General features: G+C 36.5%; 1 protein-coding gene across 5 annotated transcripts in view; it reads left to right on the forward strand.

The window, feature by feature from the left end:
• The window catches only part of CDK8 (cyclin dependent kinase 8), a 104,265-nt gene that overhangs the window by 68,717 nt on the left and 11,681 nt on the right, over positions 1 to 23,867 (forward strand). For 4 of the 5 annotated variants that reach the window (XM_059903473.1, XM_059903475.1, XM_059903476.1 and 1 more), the window contains exons 5-6: positions 15,574 to 15,631; positions 17,963 to 18,094. In XM_059903473.1, the coding sequence (XP_059759456.1) occupies positions 15,574 to 15,631; positions 17,963 to 18,094 (190 nt within the window). The remainder of the gene's footprint in view (positions 1 to 15,573; positions 15,632 to 17,962; positions 18,095 to 23,867) is intronic. The other variant, XM_059903478.1, reaches the window with a different exon arrangement.

Genomic DNA, 23,867 nt, shown 5'->3' on the forward strand with positions numbered 1-23,867 from the left:
TCAGCTATATATATATATATATATATATATATATATATATATATATATACACACACACACACACACACACCCATATCCCCTCCCTCTTGTGTCTTCCTCCCACCCTCCCTTATCCCACCCCTCTAGGCCGACACAAAGCACCAAGCTCATCTCCCTAGATGCATTTTCTTATTGACTGTTGAGCTCTGTACAATAAGTGGAAGACTCAGAAGGAAAGAGATTAAGTGACCTGATTCTGGTTACTTAGAGAACTGTTTTCAAAGCTGGGTCACTGAATTTAGGGAATTTTTCCTCTAGATCAGTGATTTTTATAAATTGCAGGTTGTAAAAGCCATAAGTGAGTTGGGAAATCACACAACACAACCAGCCTTTTTATTTTTTTAATGGAGTAGAGTAGAATAGAGAAAATAGCAGAGTGCATCATATGTCTTGAGGGAAATTATTGTTTCATGAAACTTTTGTTTCAGTTATATGTGTGTATATGTGAATATGGTCATGCAATATTAAGTGATTTTCTTCCTGTGGGTTGTGTTCAAAAAGGTTTGAAAGTCGCTGCACTAGACTGTTTCCCAAAAGGTACTTGATATGGTTAGGAAAAGAGAACATCAAGGGAAAAAAAGTAGTCACATCTTTAGAAAACACTTTGTCCCAAATTATAAGTACTTTAATGTTTTATGCAAATTTCTTGACATTGATAATAAAATCATTTTGAATAGCTGTAGCCCTGTAGGAAATATGTTTTTCTAAGTAGGGTTTATTTACGAGTAGGAGAATTTCAGGCAAATTTCACCTTCCTCCTTTAATACCTTTCTAAATTGTCTGAATAGTTTGCAGTTAATATATATTATTGTTATATAGAAGGAAACGGAGGAAGATTCTATTTAGTCTTTATTAAAAGTTCACACATAATATTCAGTGTGGTTTAGTGTATTTATTTTACGGTGAGGATGATTGCTATTAAGAAAAAAAAAGCCATGCATACACTTTTTTTTTTTTTTTTTAATGTCTGAAACATTTATATTAACATATTTCCATACATATTTCCATACAAATACAAATATGATTTTTAGAAATTTCATGTAATGTCTGAAACATTTATATTAACATATTTCCATACATATTTCCATACAAATACAAATATAAGATTTTTAGAAATTTCATGTAATGTCTGAAACATTTATATTAACATGTTTCCATACAAATAACCCAATGAAAGTTTAGTATTAGTTGTTTTGTTTGTTTTTTTATACTGCAGGTTCTTATTAGGCATCAGTTTTATACACATCAGTGTATACATGTCAATCCCAATCGCCCAATTCAGCACACCACCATCCCCACCCCACCGCAGTTTTCCCCCCTTGGTGTCCATATGTCCATTCTCTACATCTGTGTCTCAACTTCTGCCCTGCAAACTGGCTCATCTGTACCTTTTTTCTAGGTTCCGCATACATGCATTAATATACGATATTTGTTTTTCTCTTTCTGACTTACTTCACTCTGTATGACAGTCTCTAGATCCATCCACGTCTCAACAAATAACTCAATTTCGTTCCTTTTTATGGCTGAGTAATATTCCATTGTATATATGTACCACATCTTCTTTATCCATTCGTCTGTTGATGGGCATTTAGGTTGCTTCCATGACCTGGCTATTGTAAATAGTGCTGCAATGAACATTCGGGTGCATGTGTCTTTTTGAATTACGGTTTTCTCTGGGTATATGCCCAGTGGTGGGATTGCTGGGTCATATGGTAATTCTATTTTTAGTTTTTTAAGGAACCTCCATATTGTTCTCCATAGTGGCTGTATCAATTTACATTCCCACCAACAGTGCAAGAGGGTTCCCTTTTCACCACACCCTCTCCAGCATTTGTTGTTTGTAGATTTTCTGATGATGCCCATTCTAACAGGAGTGAGGTGATACCTCATTGTAGTTTTGATTTGCATTTCTCTAATAATTAGTGATGTTGAGCATCTTTTCATGTGCTTCGTGGCCATCTGTATGTCTTCTTTGGAGAAATGTCTATTTAGGTCTTCTGCCCATTTTTGGATTGGGGTGTTTGTTTCTTTGATATTGAGCTGAATGAGCTGTTTATATATTTTGGAGATTAATCCTTTGTCCATTGATTCATTTGCAAATATTTTCTCCCATTCTGAGGGTTGTCTTTTCGTCTTGTTTATGGTTTCCTTTGCTGTGCAAAAGCTTTGAAGTTTCATTAGGTCCCATTTGTTTATTTTTGTTTTTATTTCCATTACTCTAGGAGGTGGATCAAAAAAGATCTTGCTGTGATTTATGTCAAAGAGTGTTCTTCCTATGTTTTCCTCTAAGAGTTTTATAGTGTCCAGTCTTATATTTAGGTCTCTAATCCATTTTGAGTTTATTTTTGTGTATGGTGTTAGGGAGTATTCTAATTTCATTCTTTTACATGTAGCTGTCCAGTTTTCCCAGCACCACTTATTGAAGAGACTGTCTTTTCTCCATTGTATATCTTTGCCTCCTTTGTCATAGATTAGTTGACCATAGGTGCGTGGGTTAATCTCTGGGCTTTCTATCTTGTTCCATTGATCTATGTTTCTGTTTTTGTGCCAGTACCATATTGTCTTGATTACTGTAGCTTTGTAGTATAGTCTGAAGTCAGGGAGTCTGATTCCTCCAGCTCCATTTTTTTGCCTCAAGACTGCTTTGCCTATTCGGGGTCTTTTGTGTCTCCATACAAATTTTAAGATGATTTGTTCTAGCTCCGTAAAAAATGCCATTGGTAATTTGATAGGGATTGCATTGAATCTGTAGATTGCTTTGGGTAGTATACTCATTTTCACAATGTTGATTCTTCCAATCCAAGAACATGGTATATCTCTCCATCTGTTGGTATCATCTTTAATTTCTTTCATCAGTGTCTTATAGTTTTCTGCATACAGGTCTTTTGTCTCCCTAGGTAGGTTTATTCCTAGGTATTTTATTCTTTTTGTTGCAATGGTAAATGGGAGTGTTTCCATAATTTCTCTTTCAGATTTTTCATCATTAGTGTATAGGAATGCAAGAGATTTCTGTGCATTAATTTTGTATCCTGCAACTTTACCATATTCATTAATTAGCTCTAGCAGTTTTCTGGTGGCAGTTTTAGGATTCTCTATGTATAGTATCATGTCATCCGCAAACAGTGACAGTTTTACTTCTTCTTTTCCAATTTGTATTCCTTTTATTTCTTTTTCTTCTCTGATTGCCGTGGCTAGGACTTCCAAAACTATGTTGAATAATAGTGGTGAGAGTGGACATCCTTGTCTCGTTCCTGATCTTAGAGGAAATGCTTTCAGTTTTTCACCATTGAGAATGATGTTTGCTGTGGGTTTGTCATATATGGCCTTTATTATGTTGAGGTAGGTTCCCTCTATGCCCACTTTCTGGAGAGTTTTTATCAGAAATGGGTGTTGAATTTTGTCAAAAGCTTTTTCTGCATCTATTGAGATGATCATATGGTTTTTATTCTTCAATTTGTTAATATGGTGTATCACATTGATTGATTTGCGTATATTGAAGAATCCTTGCATCCCTGGGATAAATCCCACTTGATCGTGGTGTATGATCCTTTTAATGTGTTGTTGGATTCTGTTTGCTAGTATTTTGTTGAGGATTTTTGCATCTATATTCATCAGTGATATTGGTCTGTAATTTTCTTTTTTTGTAGTGTCTTTGTCTGGTTTTGGTATCAGGGTGATGGTGGCCTCATAGAATGAGTTTGGGAGTGTTCCTTCCTCTGCAATTTTTTGGAAGAGTTTGAGAAGGATGGGTGTTAGCTCTTCTCTAAATGTTTGATAGAATTCACCTGTGAAGCCATCTGGTCCTGGACTTTTGTTTGTTGGAAGATTTTTAATCACAGTTTCAATTTCATTACTTGTGATTGGTCTGTTCATATTTTCTATTTCTTCCTGGTTCAGTCTTGGAAGGTTATACCTTTCTAAGAATTTGTCCATTTCTTCCAGGTTGTCCATTTTATTGGCATAAAGTTGCTTGTAGTAGTCTCTTAGGATGCTTTGTATTTCTGCAGTGTCTGTTGTAACTTCTCCTTTTTCATTTCTGATTTTATTGATTTGAGTCCTCTCCCTCTTTTTCTTGATGAGTCTGGCTAATGGCTTATCAATTTTGTTTATCTTCTCAAAGAACCAACTTTTAGTTTTATTGATCTTTGCTATTGTTTTCTTTGTTTCTATTTCATTTATTTCTGCTCTGATCTTTATGATTTCTTTCCTTCTGCTAACTTTGGGTTTTGTTTGTTCTTCTTTCTCTAGTTTCTTTAAGTGTAAGGTTAGATTGTTTACTTGAGCTTTTTCTTGTTTCTTTAGGTAGGCTTGTATAGCTATAAACTTCCCTCTTAGAACTGCTTTTGCTGCATCCCATAGGTTTTGGGTCGTCGTGTTTTCATTGTCATTTGTCTCTAGGTATTTTTTGATTTCCTCTTTGATTTCTTCAGTGATCTCTTGGTTATTTAGTAACGTATTGTTTAGCCTCCATGTGTTTGTCCTTTTTACGTTTTTTTCCCTGTAATTCATTTCTAATCTCATAGCGTTGTGGTCAGAAAAGATGCTTGATATGATTTCAATTTTCTTAAATTTACTGAGGCTTGATTTGTGACCCAAGATGTGATCTATCTTGGAGAATGTTCCGTGCGCACTTGAGAAGAACGTGTAATCTGCTGTTTTTGGATGGAATGTCCGATATATATCAATTAAATCTATCTGGTCTATTGTGTCATTTAAAGCTTCTGTTTCCTTATTTATTTTCATTTTGGATGATCTGTCCATTGGTGTAAGTGAGGTGTTAAAGTCCCCCACTATTATTGTGTTACTGTCGATTTCCTCTTTTATAGCTGTTAGCAGTTGCCTTATGTATTGAGGTGCTCCTATGTTGGGTGCATATATATTTATAATTGTTATATCTTCTTCTTGGATTGATCCCTGGATCATTATGTAGTGTCCTTCCTTGTCTCTTGTAACATTCTTTAATTTAAAGTCTATTTTATCTGATATGAGTATAGCTACTCCAGCTTTCTTTTGATTTCCATTTGCATGGAATATCTTTTTCCATCCCTTCACTTTCAGTCTGTATGTGTCCCTAGGTCTAAAGTGGGTCTCTTGTAGACAGCATATATATGGGTCTTGTTTTTGTATCCATTCAGCCAGTCTATGTCTTTTGGTTGGGGCATTTAATCCATTCACGTTTAAGGTAATTATCGATATGTATGTTCCTATGACCATTTTCTTAATTGTTTTGGGTTTGTTTTTGTAGGTCCTTTTCTTCTCTTGTGTTTCCCACTTAGAGAAGTTCCTTTAGCATTTGTTGTAGAGCTGGTTTGGTGGTGCTGAATTCTCTTAGCTTTTGCTTGTCTGTAAAGCTTTTGATTTCTCCATCAAATCTAAATGAGATCCTTGCCGGGTAGAGTAATCTTGGTTGTAGGTTCTTCCCTTTCATCACTTTAAGTATATCATGCCACTCCCTTCTGGCTTGCAGAGTTTCTGCTGAGAAATCAGCTGTTAACCTTATGGGAGTTCCCTTGTATGTTATTTGTCGTTTTTCCCTTGCTGCTTTCAATAATTTTTCTTTGTCTTTAATTTTTGCCACTTTGATTACTATGTGTCTCGGCGTGTTTCTCCTTGGGTTTATCCTGTATGGGACTCTCTGCGCTTCCTGGACTTGGGTGGCTATTTCCTTTCCCATGTTAGGGAAGTTTTCGACTATAATCTCTTCAAATATTTTCTCTGGTCCTTTCTCTCTCTCTTCTCCTTCTGGGACCCCTATAATGCGAATGTTGTTGCGTTTAATGTTGTCCCAGAGGTCTCTTAGGCTGTCTTCATTTCTTTTCATTCTTTTTTCTTTAGTCTGTTCCGCAGCAGTGAATTCCATCATTCTGTCTTCCAGGTCACTTATCCGTTCTTCTGCCTCAGTTATTCTGCTATTGATTCCTTCTAGTGTAGTTTTCATTTCAGTTATTGTATTGGTCATCTCTGTTTGTTTGTTCTTTAATTCTTCTAGGTCTTTGTTAATCATTTCTTGCATCTTCTCAATCTTTGCCTCCATTCTTATTCCAAGGTCCTGGATCATCTTCACTATCATTATTCTGAATTCTTTTTCTGGAAGGTTGCCTATCTCCACTTCATTTAGTTGTTTTTCTGGGGTTTTTTCTTGTTCCTTCATCTGGTACATAGCCCTCTGCCTTTTCATCTTCTCTATCTTTCTGTAACTCGCATACACTTTTTTTTCTGCCTAAAAAAAGAGGACAGTACCTTCTTCAGGGTAAAAAAAAGAAAAAAGAAAAAAAAAAAAAAAAGAAAGAAAAAGGCAGAAAGGACCCTGCCACTGTCCAAATGCTGAAAGAGGCAAAGCAACAAAATAATTGACCAGCTGGGAAGAAAGGAGCCTGCGTTCTTGGCCTCTGTTCTAACTGCTGTTGCCCCTTCTCTGTGCTTCGCTTCCTTGAAATGAGTGTTGGGAATATATTAAGCATGTTTCTTTACAACAGAGCTTTTTTGAAGAAAAATGCTTTGTGACTGTCAGGTTTAATCACTGCTTATTACTTGAGATTTGCTTCATTTACTGGGAGTAAATGAAAATAAATAAATCTCCAAGGATTTACTCTGATTTTCTTATTTGTCTAATTGTATAACTAGTAAAACATATAAAATTGCGGTCATAAAATTTAGGCTTGAAGATAAAACATAGGTTTTATTGATAAGAATGTGTTAAGGCAAACTTAAATGAGGTTTGCATTAATTTTAGTTAACGTAATGAATTGTGTTTATTCTATAGTATATTTACTTAAATGACCAATTGGGCAGTTTTCTTTCTTGGAAGTATTTGATTGTTTGTAAACAGTCCATTTGATTTCTTGATATGTGCCACATTTGTGTAATTTTGATATTGATGTTGAGCATACACAGTGAACTGTGTTCTGTTGTTTGTAAATAATGAAAAAGTGGTCTACTTAATTTTACTGAATAGCACAGCTGCAAATATCGTACCTGCTTATATGGGCAGATTACAAGTTGATTATAAAAATATTATGTTATTTAGTTTGCATATTGCTTCTAATCTACTTTTCCTTAGAGTCTGAGTCTTTTCAGACACTTTATCAGCACAATGCTGGAATCTTTTAAGTCAGATTTCTCACCAATCAAGAACAGATATTCTAAATAATTTAATTGAGCCTTTAAAAAAAAAATGGAGTGTAAGATAGTATCTTTGAGTAATCCTGAAAATTGACTAGAAGTAGAGGATTATCTGAGTTTTAAGTCACGTACATTGGTACCTTTTCTCTTTTTTTAACATAAAATGGAGCCAGACCCGTCTTTTCATCTTTTTGATAGAGAGTCATCTGAAGTATTAGGACTGTCTGGCACATAGTAAATGTTCAGTAAATGCATCTTACTTCAGTCGATCATCACGTTGCCCTAGAACTATGAATAAGTACCTTAGGGGCGGGAATTTTATCCATTTCGTTTACTGCTGTATCATTATTACCCAGAGTAGCACATATTAGCTGCACAATAAATATTTATTGATTGAATAACTGGATTCTTATCAATGCTACCTTCAAAACAGGTCTCAGATTGAACTACAGTAAGACGTTCTATAACTGAGATTTGAAGGTGGCGCATTTGGCATTGGTCCCAGTCCTCTGACCAGTGTCTTTTCTCGAATAAGAGTGACCTGTAGTGCTTGTTTTCAAGGAGAAACAGCTGTGGGAAGAGAGCCATGAAGGGAAGAGCAAGTTAGCAGGGATTCTGGAGTCCTCCTAGCTCAGTGTCTCTGGGTCAGTCCAATGAACAGGTGCCGACTAACAGGGAGATTCCAAAACCCCTCGCTGCCAGGATGTGGATTTGGATTTTCCAGGTGGACTTCCAGGCGTGCTCATTCGTGAATTCCTGTTCATTAACCCTACAGTAGCCTGACCCCCCAGTTCACACGGTTCACACGGTTGAGTTTTCTGCAGTCCACTTACTGCCTCTTGACTTTGCTTCTTATCATTTCTGTCACTACTGTTCTAATCCATAGTACCTGGATTACTGAAAAAATGTCCAAGTGAATCTTCCCTACTTGCAGTCTTACGTTCCTATGGTCCAGTATCTACATAGCAATCAGAATGATCGCTCTGAAAAGCAAATCACACCATGTCATCCCCCTGCCTGAAGTTCCTCGGTAGCCTCCTACTTGTGGGGCAGGTATACTCAGAATCTGTCCTAAACATTATTATGTCTTCTTGCTGCAGAGACTGGAGAGCTGAAAGCTGCAGCATTGTTGTATGTATCAGTAAGATAGAAAACATGCTGGCAACTCGACTGTCATGCCATGGAAGTTATAAGACATAACCCAGTTACAGAAATATTAAAATTTTTAAAGGAAAGTAAAAAAATGCATAAAGTGCATTTTTCCCTTGACATTTGGTAATGGTAAGTAGCTAGGACTTAATTACTAGTGCAGTGGCAAATGACTGAGGTAACTGCTTTTCTGTCTTTAATAAGAATTGTTAAGTTTCATCATTATGTGTGATGTTTGTTCTAGGGTTTTGGTAGATACCTTTTATCAGGCTAAAAATGTTCCCTTCTATATCCAATTAAGTTGTTTGTTTCTAAATCAAGAACTGATTTTATTAAATGCTTTTCTTGCATCTTTTGAGATGGTCATATGGCTATTTTCTTTAATCTGTTAATACGGTAGCTTACATTTATAAGGTTTTATTTCATTTTTAACGTTGACCCATCCTTGTCTTAGTGGGATCAGCTCTACTTGGTTTTGATTTTTTTTTCTCCAGTTGCTGTTGGATTCCCTTTGCCAGTACTTTATTGTGTCTATATTCTCAAGTGAAGATGGTCAGTAATCTTCTGTTTGTACACTTTTTTTTGTTATCATGATTATACTAGCTTCAGAAAATGATTTTAGTCTCTGGAATAGCTTGTATAATATAGGAATTACTTATTCTTGAAAAGTTGGTAAAAGTCATCTGTAAAACTGATTCTGGTGCATTGAAATTAGGATGGATGATTTTTGACTACCATTTAAATTTCTTTAATAGTTGTTAAATTATTCTGGTGTTCTACAAAACCCTGGATAGAATAAACATTTTAAAATAAATACAAATTACCGTAATTGACCCTGGAAAAGGTAGAAAAACTAAATAGACTAGCAACTATGGAAGACTTAAAGACATTTGTCACAGGGCTACCTCTAAAAACATGTAACAAATGCACATTTTTTCACAATTGCTTCAACCATGAAGCAACAGTTAATCCTGCATTATATAAACTGTTCCAGAAAGAAAGTTTCCTTAGTAACCTTGTAGGAAGAAAGCATAACACTGACACAAACCTAATAAAGATAGTAGATCAGTGTCATGTATTAATATTTATGCATATATCCTAAATAAAATATTAGCAAATAGTATCCAGAGGAATGTTAAAAGAATATTACTATGCTCCAAGTAAATGAAGTTCTTTTCAAGAATGTGAAGATGATTCAGTCTTTGGAAACCTATTAACAGAATTCATATTAATAATGCTAAGAGAATAACACTGGTTATCTCAATAGTTATAAATATAAAACTTTTGCAAAATTCAGTGTTTGACAAAGTTTAATATTCATTTCTGATTGAAATTCTTTACAAAAATAAGGAAAGAAGGAAACTTCTAAGCACAAAAAGTGTACATACCAAATCAACAGCTGTTATCTTTTCTGTTACCTTTTCTCTTATCTTCTCTGTTCTAACCTTTCTGTTACCACTATTATTTAACACTGTCCTGGAACTTTTCTGGTCTAAAAGTAACCTAAGTAACTGTGATAGGGGAGGCTAAATAAAATAGGATCAATACAATAGTACTGTGCATTTATTTATTATTTGTTCACTGTTGAGTGAACAAATACAGGAATCAAAAGAGCCTTTCTAAGATATTTATATAAATGTAAATAATATAGAGAAATCTGGAATTATGTCCACCAAAATACTTGTAATGACCTAACTCTGTGAGGTGAGGTTTCAGGTAAATTTTACTTTCTTTGTACTTTTCTGTATTTTAATTTTCTACAAGAATGTCTATTTTTATTACTTTAATTCTTAAAAAGCTGTTACTAATAATAAACAGTTTTTTAATCAATAAAAGGCATAAGTAACTAGAAGCTAGAAAGGTGATCAAAAACAATTAGGGGCATCTCATAGGGTGATGTAGAAAAATCATCTTGGGGGTATTATCCAATCATGAATGGGTACCTCGCCCCCCAGAAGTCTTCAGTTAAGAATCACTTCAGTTGTGAGTCACTATTAACAGATTATAGTGTTAGCTGTCATTATAATATATTTTGGACTTTTAATATATCAAGCATTGTATTAAGTCTTCTGTGTGCATTAGTAACATTTATCTTTGCAACACTAACTTGTCATTATTTTTATCCATATTTTATAAATGAGAAAATGGAGGTGAAGGTCACAGAACTAATAGCTGAGAGCATCCTTGATTTTCTTTTAGCCTGTTCTTAACCATTTAACCATACTTCCTCATCTTCTGAAGAAGTCTATTATATTCCTCAAATGTTTAGGGGAAGAAAAATGTTGAGAACTATTGGTCTAAAGTCTGTGTCTGTTCAAATATAGAAAAAAATTATAGTATCAGATAAAGTATATTTTACTTCAAAAGACTGAAACATATTTTGTAACAGCAGAATGATTAAAATAATGAATATACACCAAAGAACTTATGGTTTGTTCAATTTGGCAGTTGTACAAAAGGAAATAGAAATATATAATTATGTACTTTGACATTCTTCAAATCAGATTTTGACAAAATTTTTTAAATAAAGAATGAGCAAAAATTATAGAATGAAGCAATGTGATATAATAGAATTGCTTGGCATTTAGGGCTATATAAAAGAACATATTTTAAAATAAACGTTCACTGGGAATTCCTTGGCGGTCCAGTGGTTAGGGCTCCAAGCTTTCGCTGCCGAGGGCCCACGTTCAGTCTCTGGTTGGGGAACTAAGAAACCCGCAAGCCGTGTGGCACAGCCAAAAAATAAAAAGAATAGAGAAAAAAAGAAAAACCATTCGCTAAAAATGTATGTCTAGAAAAGTTCAGTGTGTACTAGAAGATGAAGATATTCATGGTAAGTATTCACAGAGACACAAATTCTATATTAATTTCTCAGAACACAATAAAAAAAAACTACAAGTAAAAGCAGAATTATATTTTCTTAGCTATTAGACATCAACTGAAAATGTGCCATTTGAGATACAGATCAGTATGTGTCATAGTACAAAATGATTAACAACCAAACTGAAACAAAGTCATTGAGTGTCCAGAAAGTGTGCCACCAGGTTGTGTTGTTTATAAGTGTGTAAGTTTAGTTCTGAAAAAATCTTGGAGAACAGCACTTAACAGTGGTTTCTTAGGGATCCCTGTCTTCTTTTCATAGACAGATCCATTAAAAACCAGCTTTTCTTGTTGACTCAGAGTCTCCATTTTGCCTTGATAACGTTAGTGAATATGAAGACGCTGGTTTTACTCCTAGAATAACAAGTCGTCAACTTGACAGAGATGCCAGTGTTCTGCACTTCCGTACCTGTGTGAGATACCTCTGATTGGTAATGGAAGTTTCCGGACCAGCCCAATTCCTGTCTTTCTCAAGATGCAGCTCCGTGCAGTCCTTAGTCTTCTACCAGAGCTGGCCCCTTAAATGAAACTACTTTGCCATCCCTGCTGTATGCCAGAATCATCAGTGTGCTGTTTGCCATCGTGACAGAGCCTGGAGAACAGAAAGCCTCTACAGGAATGGTTATCTCTGTAACACAGACATCTTGCTTTAGGAAATGTCAGTGGGGTTTTTTTTTGGAGCACAACAACATAAAACAAGAAGAAAAGCCATGAGACTGTAAAACAAGGGCATGTTCTTTTAATTACAAACACAGGTTTTTTTCTGGGAGAAATAAAGCAAGAGAAGGCTATCGTAGTTTCAGACAATCAAATTATACTTCAAACAAGTATCTCATTGATCTATTTCACTGTTCAGCAGGCAGTAAAGGGTGTTCTATAATCATTTCTGTGCATAAGATAACTATTCTCGAAGATGTTATCATGATGTTATAATACTTTTAAGTCATGTTGGACCTCTGCTCTCTATAGCAACAAATAGTTTAATGGAGTATGTGCCTCATCAAAATGTCACCAGCAAAGTATGTTTTTTTAAGGTGATTATGTCTGATGGCACATGAAAGATCACAGACTATTTACCAAAGTCATGGTTATTACTGATTGTTTCATGAATTATCACCAGTTACTTGGATGCTTTGGCTCTAGAGCTTAAAACTGCTAACAAATTCTCCCACTGAAAAAAGAAAGAAAAGAAATTAGCTTTTTGGAGAATATAATATTGTTTCAATGTGGCATTAAGTACGAAGACAAAAATTATCCATCAAGTCTTTTGAAGCCTTCCTTAAAACTGATTAAGCAACAAAACAAATACTGACAAGAGTATTCATGATCTCTATGGCTTTTCTGCCAGTTTCTCTTGAGATTTCCATTAGACCACATTCACAAAAGAAATTTAGTGTGAGATTTGTCTACTAAATCAGAGTATCACGCCCTGGATACCACCATGGGAGACACCATGAGGAGGGACTCATTGTTTATAAACAGTTTTATTAAAACAGCACTTAAAACCATTCTCTTTTGTTTATGACTACATAGCATGCCCAAACTGAACTTAAATCCACTAATTTAAGTGTGCGTGGTGACTCTCGGCCCCAAGATCTACTTCAGATCGTGCGATAGGCAGTGAGTTGTCTTGCAAAGCAAGTTTTAATTATTAGCTGGAGCTTTGGCCCCAAACCCTAATACTAGGCAAGACTTTGACAGAGAAACTGTTCCTCACCAATGCTCAAACCCGCTTGGGACTTGGCCAGTCCAGTGAATCTATAATAAAATGAAGACCAAGAGAGGGAGTTTCTCCCCCTTTGCCTAGTAGCAGGCTGACCAGTACCACCCATCCCAGGGCTTCTCAGATCTGGGTCCGGCTGCTGAATGAGTAAGAAAGCAAAAGAGAGAGAGAGAGCTTTTCCACTCCATCTAAAATAGAAGGAGGAAAGTGATGCCCATGTGTGCTTGTGCTTTTGCCAGATATGGAAGTAATCTTTTAGGAGCACTTAAGTGCTAGAAAAATCCATCGCAGCAAGCCAGTTAATCAGCTTGTAACTCTGGAGGAGGGAGTGGGATTTGGTATGTGGTGGAGGAGTGATGGGTGGTAAAAGAGTCTTTAACTCTTAACTGTGTGTGGCCTCATAGTTTGAATTGTTTATAATCAGAGTGTATTCATGTATTACTTACATCATTAGAGGGTGGGCGTGGAGAATCAGGTTTTGCCAAGTAATGCAGAGGAAAGTTCTTATGGTAGAAATAACGGGCTAGCACTGACATAGTTGTGTAAGGTCTAGTCACAGAACGCTGCAAACACATGTGTGGCAGGAGAGTGGTGGAAGGCGGGGCTGGAGAGATAAGTGGGTTAGAGCTTGCAGGTGCCTGGCATTCCATCATAAAGACTTCTACCTTATTCACAGGCGGTGAGGGGCCACGTGAAGGTGAAATACTTTAGTAATAAAGCACAACAACAGCATTCAAAGAAATTTTGAAAAGGTCGTCCCTACCTCTGTCACTGTAACCTTTTTTGTTTTTCTAGTCCTTACTCAACACTTCTTTTTTTTAACCCAGTTGTAATCACAGTCTATATATAATTTTCTGTTCCACTGTTTTCCTAATAATTTCCTCTGTTACTGTGGAAGATTTTAAACAAGGGAGTGATGATGTGATCAGCTTTCTCTTTTAGGAAGGTAACCCTGGCAATAGTACAGAAGACTGAATTGACGGGAGGAGAATCAAAATGGGGTTCAAGAGATGTCTAGGAGGTCCTGCCCTGATGAACCATGAGAAGAGAGTTCTAGCCCAAATATCAAGTCCCCTCCTGAGCCACACCGTGACTGAGAGCAGGCCTTTCCCTCGGCCAGATAGACGGGCTGCCTCTTCTCTTGGAGGGCCACCCCTGCTGTGGGCATTTCACGCGAGTCTCTGAGCCCTGGTTTCCTCTGAAGCAGGCTGAGCTCTGCAGTGTCCCTGATGAGCAGCTTTGTTTGTGGTTGGCAGCTCCACGTGGCTCACAGGGAATATTGTTAGTGCTGCACTTCCTTTTGGTGCTTCACCAGCTGTCTCAGTGGGCAGGAGTGTGTGTGTGATGATAGAGATTCTGAAAACATTTTCTTGAACAACATATTATAGTTATGGTAATACACGTCCATTTAAAGCTTGCTACATAATTACCTTCAGAAGGGTCTGTTAGGAACGGGCACTGCACTGCTCAGAGACCGGGCACATCCTGCTACTGCCCCCCACCCCCATCTCCTTGATCATACTTGGGCAAGTCATGCACTCGCTCTGGTGCCTAGTTTCCTCATCTTAAAAACTGTAGGAATTTTCAACCTTTGAAATGTATGTGCTACCATTTCAGCAGTGTCTTTTCACTGAGGATAAAAAAATAATTTTGATCGTTGGTAGTTGGTAGAATAATACACTGTAAGTTACATTTTATCAGTAATAGCATAGGGGCTGTCATTAAATATGGTCAGGGAAGCCTGTGAATTGGTTACCACTGTAAACAGCCTTCATTAAAATCTTTAATTTGATTCCAAGATTGCTTTGATGGGTATTTGAAAGGCGTCGTGATCTGGTTTCACTTTTATTCAGCAGACTGGTAGAACTGCAGTCAGACCAGGCGGAAGGCAGGGTGGCAACCTGAGAGACGTTTGGGGACTGCCCCTTCCTCCTTTCCCTCTCTCCTCCTCCTTGAAGAGGGACAACCCTTATATGTTAGTATAGTAGATACCACTGTGATAGATTTTAGATGGCAGTTAATCTTGTTATTTTTAGAGACTTAAGACCTGTTTGAAATATTACTTTTGTAAAATCTCACTTTAAATGTTAGCTTCCTTTTTTATTTAAAAATGAAAACCTCAAAGATGTTCAGGTCATGGAAAATTCCTATTACTCTGCTAACTCATTTAGAAAAGACTTTATTAAATTGATTTCTCTATAATTTATTTGAAACATAGGTACATACTGTGCGGTTTCCAAAAAAGGGTATCAGGTGGTCCCTTCCCTATAATTAACTTGCTGCTTAGTGTTAAATTATATTTGAAGATACATTTTCCCTTGAAGTTGCAGGACATTTTATGTAACTGAAAGAGTTAGAAGGAAGCACAGCATTTTAACTTTCTGCCAGCTGTTCCGCAGTAGTGAAAGCAGACTGATAACAGGGCCAAGAAAAGCCTTAGCTCTGCCTGGAGAAAAGCACTGCCATATTTGGCCTTCATGAAGTTGCATATTGCTTTGCATATATACACATAAAGTTTCTTTGGTGACTTCCTGTGTTTGATTTTAATTTTTGAGTAAATGTGGTTTTTTTAAAGGTGGATTTATGTTATATTGACATATTGTCTATTTAAAAGAAACCACTACTGTCTACTGAAAAAAAACACTATTTTGTTTCCACAGAAACCTGCTAATATTTTAGTTATGGGTGAAGGTCCTGAGCGAGGAAGAGTAAAAATTGGTATGTTATATCTTTGATAAGTCACAGTGTAGCACTCTTTTAAAACTTTTGCAGGCAGCTTTATCACTTCTAATTTTTGCTGTAATAATATGCATTTATTCATATAGTTCCATGTGATCGAAGCCATTTCTAAAGAGTATATGTTAAAAGTGAAAAATGTTTCACACTCTTGAAAGGTGTCAGACAATCTTTAGAGACTGAAGTGTTCTAATTATAAAATAAGCCATGCAAGTTTCTTAGAAATTTTGCTTTCATTAAAAATAGCCTATAGAGGTGAGTGGCTTCTATCCATGTTAGAAGCCAGCCTCACCTTTAGTCACAAGGGCATACAGTGTACTAGTAATTACACCATCGGTTCTGTTTACCTGAGCCACATTAGATCAGGACATATGCCTCTGTTAGCCTCATCTAGATTAGGAATTACAAACTCAGGATACCACTGAGGCTGGGTAGGTTCTAATGAGCCTTTGCCTGAAGGGAAAAAATTAACAAGCGTTCTCTACCTCGGCATGTTTTCTAATAGCTCTGTTTTCTTATATATCAATGCAAAATTTTACCCATTCCTGGTCTGATAACCTATAAGGATAGAACTAGATTTATTTTTCCTAACTGGTTATTTTTTCATTGTCATTTCCGAGTTGTGTTTGTCACATTTATTTAGTTTGTTTTGTGTGTGGATAGAAGAAATGTAGTAACTAAATTATATTAATTTAAAGGCAGCAGGCTTATGGGAGTATATAACAAAGTAAATAGGAATTTCTGATTGTAAGATTTAATATGAATTAGAATTATCAGCTGATTTGTACCACTTCACCAACAAAGAAAAACCCAGGTATTCTTAACCCTTCTTCCCTACCCTCCCCTATAAATTCCCCAAATCTCATTTTCTACTTCTAATTAGACTCTCGAAATACTCTTGATATAAATTTTGCAAGTGTTTTAGTACTGCGAACATTTGACGCACCTTGAAATGTTCCTAGTCATTGACTTGCTTTGAGAACCAGGCCCTGTCAGTGCTTACCATAGTATCAAATGCCTGTTAAGACCTTACATGTGTTTTTAAAGGATTTCATCCAATCCACCTTGGTGGCATCAAAGTCAAATGTAAGTTCAAAGCATGCAAAATCTAAAAGACCCAGCCAAACAGTATTTACAGATGTGTTCTTTACTGTAAGATTTAGGGGAATTTTATAGGTTAAAAATAACCTAGTTTGGAATTATACTTCTGTGTAACATGTATGATGTTGGCAGGTTTGGGGGACACTAACGGCTTAAAGTATTCACATTTAAGAAGGAATACTAGTTCTTCTGTAAACCAGTATTTAGTAATCCGACTCGTGGTTTTAATTCTTTGCCAAATTTCTGTGGTTTTTTTTTTAACCTCTATAATTAAGTAGATTAGATTGGGGCCTACTTCATTAAAAATGTATATTAGGAGAGCAAAATTAAACAAATGGTGGATGAATCTTGAAATTTTCGAATAGGTGGTATGAATAGTGATTGTTCATTCAGCGTGTGTTTGGCAAAAGCAATGTGTAATGACACTGTACTTGATGCTAAAAGGGGGAGAGAGATGAAAAAGACACAGTTTTTGCCTATAAGAAGGTGGCAGTTTATTAGGATAAATGTCCATGCCCGAATTACCACACTATATATTAAACCGTGTGAAATGCCGTGAACTGTATCTCATTACAGCTCCAGCTCTGAGATACAAGTTTATGACATTTGTCAAATCACTTAATTTCTTCTAACCTCAGTTTCCTCATTTGAAAAAGGAGGTGATTGAATTATATGATCTTTAAAGTCTTTTCCAGCTTAAAAAACAAACATGATTCTTTAAAGAAAAAACTCCACCCAAATAAATGGGGGGGAAATAGTGGTGGTATTATACTGTACAGTCAGCTTCTGATTATACCAGTGAACATGCTTATTGATGCAAATCTGGAAAGCCTCACCCTACCTGATCTAGTTTCTTGGTGCTTGTGACCAATAAAAAGAATGGGAATGCAGCTTCACAGCCCTGTCCCAATGGTGGTAAGACAGATGGAAAGAAATCTGCCCGGAGGGTAGGGTCACCCTTGACCTCTGGCAGCAGAGTGTGTCTGTAACCCAGTGGAAGAGTGAGTGACAACAGTTGGCAATGAATGAAGATCTCAAACTTGTTTTATATTTAGACTTCTGAAAGGGGTGAGATGTTGTGTTGGTTTTGTTGGTTTTCTCCCCCCAGAATTCACATTTTTCGTATCTTACTAAATGATAATAGTAAAATTAGAGTAATCAATAAAATTTGTAAAAATCTGTGTCCTTAACATTGCTGTTATTTTTTTACAGCTGATATGGGCTTTGCCCGATTATTTAATTCACCTTTGAAGCCTTTAGCAGATTTGGATCCAGTAGTCGTAACATTCTGGTACCGAGCCCCAGAATTACTTCTTGGAGCAAGACATTATACCAAAGCTATTGGTGAGTAGAACTAATTAAAATTCCATGACATTTAAAAAGTGGCTTTGTTGTTGTAAAGTACACATATTTCTGTATATTTTTAAATCAAGTAATATAGAAAATTATAAAAGTAAGAGCAAAAATTAACATAAAATTCTACTCTCTAGAAATACCGTCATTAGCATTAGGGGTGTACCATTCCAGACATCCCTTTCTGATAGATAAATAGATGCTAAAAAAGTTTTTAAATATATGGGACTATACTATGAATTCTAAGTAAAAAGTATTTTAATTTTACTTGAAAAGAGAAATAAATACAGTAAAATTTCTTAATCATTGAACGTCAGACAAATGTTTCTTTCACCAAAAGAAATACTAGCTTCTATAAGATCCCCTTAAAATTAAGGAAAAAAGATTATGAAAATAAGTAGGTGTTTAGAACATCTTAATTTACGTTTCAATTTTTGATAGTATTGATTATCTCCCTATTTTGAAGAATTAGGAAATTAGTGCTCTTCTACTTCTTCCCCCACCAACCTCTCAGTTTATAATACCATTATCATCATTATTATTATTACCACTTTGTTGATGTTTACAGCATTTATTTTCTGTTTGCAAACCATAATGCCCACTGTTGTTTATACTTAGGCTACATATTGTAATGGATTTGATCTTCAACTACCACAATCCTTTTATCACAACTTTTCCATTAATGACATCTTTATTCTGCTTCATTTTATTTGGTAGAATGTTATCATCATGTAGTTTTTTCTTATGTGTTTTGCCTTTCTTTTTTCCTTTTTTGTGTGCCTTTATTGCTTACTTAACGTGTTCTATGTTCTCCAGGATGGTGTTAAACCCATTTTTATTTTTTTGGATAACTCCACCCACAAGTCTTCTATATTTCGCTCTATTCTGGATTGGTTTTCATCCCAGTTTTTCCTTTTTTTATTCCTCTGGGTGGGATCTATTTCTTTCTGGATTTCATTATTTCATCCCTTACTTTGCTACAGCATATTCTTAAGTAACCTATCTTAGAGGTAAATTTTCTAGTTCTTGTATTTCTGAAAAAAATGCCTTCATGATACTTTCCAGTTTGGTAGGGATTAAATTTATAGGTACAAAATGATTTTCCCTCAGAATTTGGTGATGCTCATCCGTTGTCTTCTAGCATCAGTGTTACTAATGGAAAGTCTCACATTGATCTTGTTCTCATTCAGTGGTGAATTACCTGGGGTTTTGTCCCTTCTGAAAACAAATAGGATTTCTCACCCTTGTATTTCACAGTGGTGTGCTGGCCACTTGGTAGGCACATTCAGTTAGAAGTTTATGTCCCATGTCTGTGGGAAATCCTCTTGAGCTAGTCTTGATTGCCTCCTCTGTGTTTTTATTTCTCTTTCCTAAACTGAGTATAGGCAGATGTTGGATTTCTTGGATTGATCCTTTATACCACTTTTCTTCTCATGCTTTTCTGCCTTTGTCTTTTTTATTTCTAAGAACCTCTTTTTATTCTGATTATTAATTTTTTTTAACATATTGTATTGCTTTATGGAAAAAAAAAGCTTCTTAAATACCTGTGAGGACAGTGATAAAGATTCTTGTTGTTTGTAATTTGCTATATTTCTGGAATAATTATCTGTGTTTTCTTTGTAGTCACTTTTTTTACTGATATGTCTTGGTCTCTCGCTTTCATGTGGCTGGTGTTCTTGAACTGTTTGTTGACCCTTGATGTCTCTTTGCATTTGAGAATCAGGTTACAGAAAGCTGCTTGGGAACTTAGTGTACATGGACCAGAGGGCTCATAGATTGGCAGGCTTTACTTCGGGGTGATCCAGCGGAGAACCAGCATTAACTGGGGAATCCTAAATGCCAGTATGCACAAGTCTTCGAACTGACGACCTTCAGATTCTTTAAGGGAAGAATCTCCAACTTCTGGCCCAAGCTTTGTGTACCTGGTAGCCCCAGGGCAGTAGTGGGTGGGGAGGGATCAAGTGTTCAAAATACAGACTTCGTAGCTGATTCTGCAAGCACAGAATCTCCCCAGAGCTGTGCGGGGCAAGTCTGCTTCCCACTCAGCAGTAATACTGCGGGCTGGGGCCTTCTCTGAACTGTTTCCAGAAATGTTTTTATTTGTATCTCTGCTAGATCAGGTCTGTATATGTCTAGTCTCTTTTCATCCGTATCTTAGTCAAAATACTCCCTCTTCAGAGAGAACTTCCTTGGTCACACCATCAGCCTTACCCATCACACTTCCGTCTTCCTGTCTGAAATCCCCTAAATGGGTAAGCCTTGCCCATCTGTTCACCACTGGAGGCCACTGCCTGCATGGTGAGAACTGAGTACTCTGCTGAGTGAGTGAATGGGTCTTGTCCCTGATGGTCTCCTCCGGTTCTCTCTATTACTGTGGATTTGGACCTTTATTTCTTGCTGTCATTTCAATATATACTCAAGAAGAGGAAAGGAAAAATACATGTAATCATTCCCCCATATTAATCTTGAATCCAGCATGTCTTTTTTCACAAAATCTTTTGTGTTCACTAATCTTTATACCTGCTTTGAGATCACATTTTATTGTATAGAAAAATAAAGGTAGATTAAGTTAGTCAGATATAAGACTTTTCTGTACTATACCGTTGCAACTTTTCTACAAATCTAAAATTATTCCAAAATAAAATATTTATTTTTTTAAAAGTCAATTAGGAGGAAAAATAAAAATTATTGAAGCTAGCCCTGTTTTTGAATGTATATTACTACCTAAGCACACATTTGGTTATCATTTTTACAGAGGTATTCTAAATGGTTAAGCATGTAAACTAATATGATACATAGGTATTTTTTCCACCTAGAAAATGAATATTTAAAAGCAGTGTTACTTTTGGTAAGACATATTAAGAGGCTATACAAATAAGGAAATAATTACCTAACCTCAGCTGCTGTTAACAGAAAACTCAACACTGAATTGATTTAAATTGAGTAAAAAATAAACTATAACATAGGTTTGTGACTCTGGCTCATCATTTATTACTTTTTTCTTTTTTCTTAAGAAATCTATATTTTATTGTGAGCATTGAGAGTTGTATAAGCTGTTATTCACCAGGACAGTCTGCAGTCTAGCAGTTTTAGGTCAGGGCTGTTTGTCACAAAGCTAGACTACCAGCTGTTAGATAGATTCCTTTGTTCAAATGGCTTTATAATTTAGCCAAAGAGAAGGCCTTCCTCCTTTTCATCAACATCAAAATTTATTGGATAACTGTTAGACTTTTTAAAACTTAAGAGAAACCAAAATGAACGCAAATTATGTCGTTTACCCTTAAGGGATCTCCGTCCAGTTGAGAAACCAGTATGACTGTGTGCATAAACTATGTTGTCATCTTTGAACAACAGAAGTAACCAAGACTAGCGCTCTGACTTGTAGCCTTAGCTCTGCCACTCGGGGAGGGGGACGGTGTTTCAGCAAGGCATTTAGTCCTTTATGGCCTCATTTTTTGAAGATGAGAATTTAGCCTAAATCATCTCTGAGATCACCTTCAACTCTGACAGTTCTGTGACGTTGGCTAGAAACCACTGCCTTGTGAGGTGGCGAGAGCACAGAGGGAACTGACTTGAGGGCAGGTGACCTGAGACCAAGGTCAGTGCCAGTCCCTCCGCATATGCCTGGCCCGGCCCAGAGCAGTCCTGGAAGAGGCTTTCTTCCATCAAAATGTTTGCTCAAAAAAGTGATAATGTAGATATCTTACAAATTGCTTTTTTGTTTGAGAGAGAGACAGAAATCATATATAAGCCACTTTTAATATAAATTTAAAAAAATAGAATCCAGGAGTAGAAAATGAAACTTGTTCCTTGCTTCCGGTCTCTCTCACACCGTCCGTTCCTCCCGCTCCACAGGTGGGTGGCCTCAGGGTGCAGTAAAGCACTCAGCAGATCCCCCCCACCACCCTGAAGGCACTTGCCTAGCGTTTTGACTTCCCTGTCTGGTGGTCATAGTAGGCTCAGCAGATAGAAGAACCTTTGTGGTTGAATTTACCTATTATTTGCTGGATATGTTCGTACGTTCATTTTAGTGGTCTCATTTAGAAGGGTTAAATCTGCCAGTGGAGTTTGGTGGGTTATGTTAGACTGAAGGTGCTAAGAAGCAGCAAGAGAGCATAGGGGAAATCTGAGCACATCAGCCAGCATGTTCCCACCCTCCTTGCGAATAGATCTTAGTGCTGTGCTCATTCACTCCACTGTATGGAACTGCAAGCTGAGTCGTTAAACCCAAGAGAGAAAATGATAGCTTAGTCAACACTGTACTCCTGGGGACAAAGTTTAATTCAGTTTTGAGTGTTGGGGGTTTTGTTTGATTGACCTTGTGGAGAAGGCCGAAAGAGGGGTATCAATCTTTAATTAATAGTCAACTAGGGCCGTCTTAAAAGTTTTACTGAAGTCTGAACTTCAATAAAACCGGGAGGATGTGAATTTACTCTTTCATTGAGATAGGGGCTGTTCGTACACTTGTTGATTAAAACAAATTTCACACATCTTTCCTCCCCCCGTTTGGTTCTGCTAGCCCCCAGTTGCGGTCCACTCTGCTTGGTTATTAGCTCAGTAGCTGCACATCAACATCACATATTTTGAGAAGTAGATGGGATTTGTATGCTTTTAATTTGGAAAGTCTTTCTAGAAGGAGTTTGACAGGTAGGTGAGCAGGAAGGGACTTTCCCATGGCACAATCTGAAAAAATAGGCAAGATAGGAGAGACTTGTTTACAAAGATTTAGAAATTTATCTGAAGTAATAGCCTGATCAGTTAACTCAAATTCGTGGTTAATGTCTGGATTTGAAGAAGGGAAGGATGGTGAAATTGATAGAAGGTGAAAGATAATAGAAAAGATAGGAAAAGAGAGGTTATTTAGGGTAAAGTTAAGCAAGGTTCAGTAAAGTAATTTTCCTACTTTCCTGACTTTTTTTTTTAAAGCAACAGAGGATAGCTAAACTCTTTACTTACCTCTCATCTTCCTTTACATGTTTTATTTTTTGTTCGAGTTTTCATAACCAGGCTGAGTTGTTACAGTGTCTCTCGGGTGCTATGAGTAGCATTTTGCAGATGCAGACTGACCCCCCGGCCCTCTTGGTGACCCCACTCAGCTTGCCTGTCTTCCCTTGGATTGAGATGATCAAAGGTCAGCTTCCTATGGGATAACCATGTAAAAAGAATAATCACAAAATAATTAATTTTCCCATTTACTCACTGACGGTAAAACGAAAATAGCTTGGCTTTTATTCCTTGATGAGACTTTTCCGTGTGGTGGTGTTGGCCAGACTTGGTTCTCTGATGGGGGAGAAAACTGATGGGCAGACAGTGTCATTTTTAAAATCACTTGCTTGTAGTCTCGTTTGTCATCTTAAAGTAAACAGATGTTTAACTTGTTACTTTGAAATGTAAGTGTGATAATTGTACATTAAATTAAATATCTATATTCCAGTTTTAGATTTTAGGAATTTTCAGTTATTTATAAATGAACATTTTTTTCCCACTTTCTATTTAAGTAACCATTATTAACATACCTGAATAATCGGCCTTAATAAAATAGTGATTTTACTTTGTCCTTCAATAGCTATTTACGTTTACCACAGGTATTGGTCAGGTCAGTGAGAAACCACTTACTGAGTGCCTGCTGTGTGCACGGCATTGTGCTGAGCGTAGGGAAGTTACCATGGTCGGTTTAGGGATTTGTTGAGTAGAAATGGAGTGCTTTCAGCTTCAGATTCCAGGTTGGCATATACATCTTTCCACTGCTAATAGTTCTTTTAGT

This window comes from Balaenoptera ricei, chromosome 18 (genome assembly GCF_028023285.1).
Source record: "Balaenoptera ricei isolate mBalRic1 chromosome 18, mBalRic1.hap2, whole genome shotgun sequence".
Taxonomy (NCBI): domain Eukaryota; kingdom Metazoa; phylum Chordata; class Mammalia; order Artiodactyla; family Balaenopteridae; genus Balaenoptera; species Balaenoptera ricei.